The following is a 3,515-nucleotide window of genomic DNA, read 5'->3' as shown; positions in this document are numbered from 1 at the left end:
TATGCAGGTTAAATTTTGAATGGTCTCACCCAATACATTACTTAGCTTTCTGGAGTGGGCAAAAGTTTTTCTTTTCCATCTACTTAGAAACCTGAGCATGTCCACTTTTATGTGTACCAGCTATATTGGCTTTCCCCACACACACACCTTTTTTGTAATTAGAACAGATTTTGAACATTTTTTATAACTTAATCTCTTTAATTATAGCTTTCATGTTTTTTAAATTTACAACACTGAAATTTAACTGAACATATAAAAGTCAGCATAACTAAGATGTAGGTGTGATATTTTAGGACTAGCCAAGCTTCGTCTTGTACAGCATGATTTATATTTGCTATTTTGCCAGGTGTTTCCTTATTCAGAGAAAACTCTCTTAATCAGATTTTTTAAACTTAAGATTAATTCTGTATTGCTTTTACATTTTGCATTAATGGTACTTCTTTCACTTCTAAGGGTCCCCCAGGTCCTCCTGGAACTGCAGGATTTCCAGGCTCTCCAGGTTTTAAGGTATTCAGCTACAGATGCATGCTAATACAGAATTTGGTCCTTTCTCTAGTTAGCCAGCTTATGTCACTATACAGCTTTATTTTGTGAGTCCTTTCTCTGGCTGGTATTACACTGTTTGCACACCTAGAACTCATGTGTTTTCAATGCAGCATGAAACAAACCCTATTCTCATCATCTTCATGAGTACCCACCCCAAAGCACTAGTAAGCGGTAGACCAAATGCTTTATGTTGTGTTATAGGAGAGGCTCAGGTGAACTTCCCACAACTAGAGGAGCTGTGCAGGATGTGCTGGCTGGAATGCATGGCTATCTTGTCCCTCAGCACTGGGGTCACCATGCTGATTTGGCTCTTGCACTCAGGTGATGATGGTGGTAACCATCTTCCCAACTCATGCAAAGATGCCACAGTACGGAAAGAAGCCATGAAGCTAATAGTGATTGGAGATGAGACTAAATGCATTCATTTTCCCCTTGTATTCTTTTTCAACAGGGTGAAGCTGGTCCTCCTGGTCCTGCTGGTTCTAGTGGTAGTCCTGGAGAGAGAGGAGAACCTGGTCCTCAGGGTCATGCTGGGCCACCTGGGCCTCAGGTACATAAATACCATGAAGGAACTGAGAACTGTTGTGCCACCTGCTCTTCACAAAGCTCTGTGAGTCCTTCAGTTTAGTTCTAGGTTAGCAGCATTGGCTATTTATACATTTATTTTTTCAGGGCCCTCCTGGGAGAGCTGGAAGCCCTGGCAACAAGGGTGAAATGGTGGGTACTTTTCATATCACTGTCTTTAGCTGCACTGTGCTGGTGACAGTCACTGTTTGTTCTGGACAATGGTGTACCCTCTTCATCCCCGTCTGCTGTTCACTCTCTACAGTATTCCTGGTGCTCCTGGTCTGCCAGGAGGCCGCGGTCTTCCTGGTCCTCCAGGCACAAGTGGAAACCCTGGAGCAAAAGGCACTCCGGTGAGTTGTTAATACTCATTACACCGGTTGTAAAAAAAAATATGGTGGAAGTAGTTCTGATATAATTTAAAAAAAAAATCATTGAATCAAGTTTTGTGACCAGTATGTCATGCAGGACAGTGTTGAACGCTTTGCACAAGTCCAGGTAGATCATGTCAATTGCTCTTCCCTTATCCACTGAAGCTGTAACTCCATCATAAAAGGCCAACAAATGATATGATAATATCGCTATTATGATATGATAATAATATTTGCTTTCCTAAATCATCTATCAATTCAGAAAGAAACAACAAAAAAATAGCTTCTCTAAAATGGCTATGTTAGACGTAATCTGTTGTTTTAAAATCCTAGTTTCACTTGTTTAGATTTCAACAGGCTGAGTACGTAGTCCACTACACCTAGTGAATTGTACCTACTGTCATTTACCTGAGCAGAGTCTTTCCTGACAGCCTTACACCACGTGTAGGCTTTGTCAGAGAAAATACTCAGGGACTTCAAAGAAAGTCTTAGTGAAGTCTGAAATAGCTCAAAAACAGACATAAAATTTTACACAGTGGTGTTTAAGATTGTATCTCTTCTTTCTTTTACTGGATTTTTAAGGAGCCCCATGCATTCCACATCCAGGTTCAACTAGTACATGCTAATTTCTTTGCAGAATGTAAAATTGTAAAAATCAATGAATAATTTTAAAGTGGCTCTAGAATGATACTCTGTCGCAACGCATAATTTCATTGGAATTTTCTCCTCTTCAGGGAGAACCTGGTAAGAATGGTGCAAAAGGAGATCCAGGCCCAAAAGGCGAGCGTGTAAGTGACTTTCAGATGTGTTCAGACACTTCTTCCAAGGACGTCTGAACCCTGAATTGTTCCCCAAACAAAACCTGAGTTGTTTTTTTTTGAGATTTCTAACTTCACTGGTGGGCTTTTTTTTTGTTGCTGCCAGGGTGAAAATGGCACCCCAGGTGCTCCTGGACCTCCCGGTGAGGAAGGCAAAAGAGGAGCAAACGGTGAACCTGGCCAGAATGGTGTACCTGGTACACCTGGAGAAAGGGTAAGCTGCTGTAGGTGACCATGCACGTGAGGTACACTCTGAGTAAATACAGAGACAGCAAAATCTGGTGTTCAGAATTCTTTGAGGAGAAATTTGATTATGTATCCGTTCTCGGCAAATTTCAGATATGAAACTGGGTTACAAAACTGGGGAGGGTTCTTATCTGGTTCCTCATCTGAACTGCAGCTTTTGGATCAACTCAGTGTGAAATAAATTATTTCTTTCTTTTTTTTTTATATATTGAAGAAGCAGTGATCTTATATACCTGCAAGCTGTATCAAAAGATTTGTGATGAAAAGCAACCATAAACTGTGAGAATTGCATGGGAAAAAAAACCCCAACAAAACAGATTTCAGTATCACTTCCCAGTCAACAAAAAAGAATAATCACAAAATTTCAGCTCTGGAAAGTGAAATTAACGCAAATTCTTCTACATTCAAGATATATCTCTATTGTCAATTTACCTTAAATGTCAACAATGTCAATAATGATATTGTCAGGATGTCTTCTATGTTATAGTATCTTTATTGCCAACAGGATTTTTTGACTAGTAGATTCAACAAATTTCCAAAGAGTATTCTCACAATGGAGTTCCTGAATTGTTTTATTCAGCAAAATAAATAGCAACACCCTTAGAAATTTTAGATTTCTGTTCCCATCTGAACCAAAGGGAATTGTGCTAATCCATTTATGACTCCTAATTTAGTAAGTGATTGCAGTATTTGCTGAAGCTATGAGGAAACCAAAGATGCACAGCGAACAAATTAATCATATTAAATTTATAAATGGGTAAATTTATAATTCAAATTTCTTGTAAGCCGTGAAGATAGCAGTAAATATAAATGCTACAACAGTAAAATACTTCAAATACTTTTCAGTATTGAATTAGAAGAAAATAATTGTTCAAGACTGAATGTTTTGCTTTATTTTTGGTATGAATATAAAAAACTCATGAATAAAATATTTAATGCAAGGCCAGTTAAAAATAATGGAGGTGAGGCT

The 3,515-nt window shown here is 38.6% G+C and overlaps 1 protein-coding gene across 1 annotated transcript in view; it reads left to right on the top strand.

Annotated features, from left to right (window-relative positions):
- Positions 1-453: 453 nt before the first annotated feature.
- Positions 454-3,515, top strand: part of COL3A1 (collagen, type III, alpha 1) — a gene marked incomplete at its 5' end in the record, with an annotated part of 20,580 nt that continues 17,518 nt past the window's right edge. The window contains 6 exons of the mRNA XM_010179506.1: positions 454-507; positions 998-1,096; positions 1,219-1,270; positions 1,372-1,463; positions 2,216-2,269; positions 2,406-2,513. Of these exons, the coding sequence (XP_010177808.1) occupies positions 454-507; positions 998-1,096; positions 1,219-1,270; positions 1,372-1,463; positions 2,216-2,269; positions 2,406-2,513 (459 nt within the window). The remainder of the gene's footprint in view (positions 508-997; positions 1,097-1,218; positions 1,271-1,371; positions 1,464-2,215; positions 2,270-2,405; positions 2,514-3,515) is intronic.

The sequence above is a fragment of the Mesitornis unicolor genome, unplaced genomic scaffold, assembly GCF_000695765.1.
Source record: "Mesitornis unicolor isolate BGI_N332 unplaced genomic scaffold, ASM69576v1 scaffold10952, whole genome shotgun sequence".
In the NCBI taxonomy this organism is placed as follows: Eukaryota; Metazoa; Chordata; class Aves; order Mesitornithiformes; family Mesitornithidae; genus Mesitornis; species Mesitornis unicolor.
The sequence above is the reverse complement of the archived record's forward strand: the minus strand, read 5'-3'. Positions and strand labels throughout refer to the sequence as shown.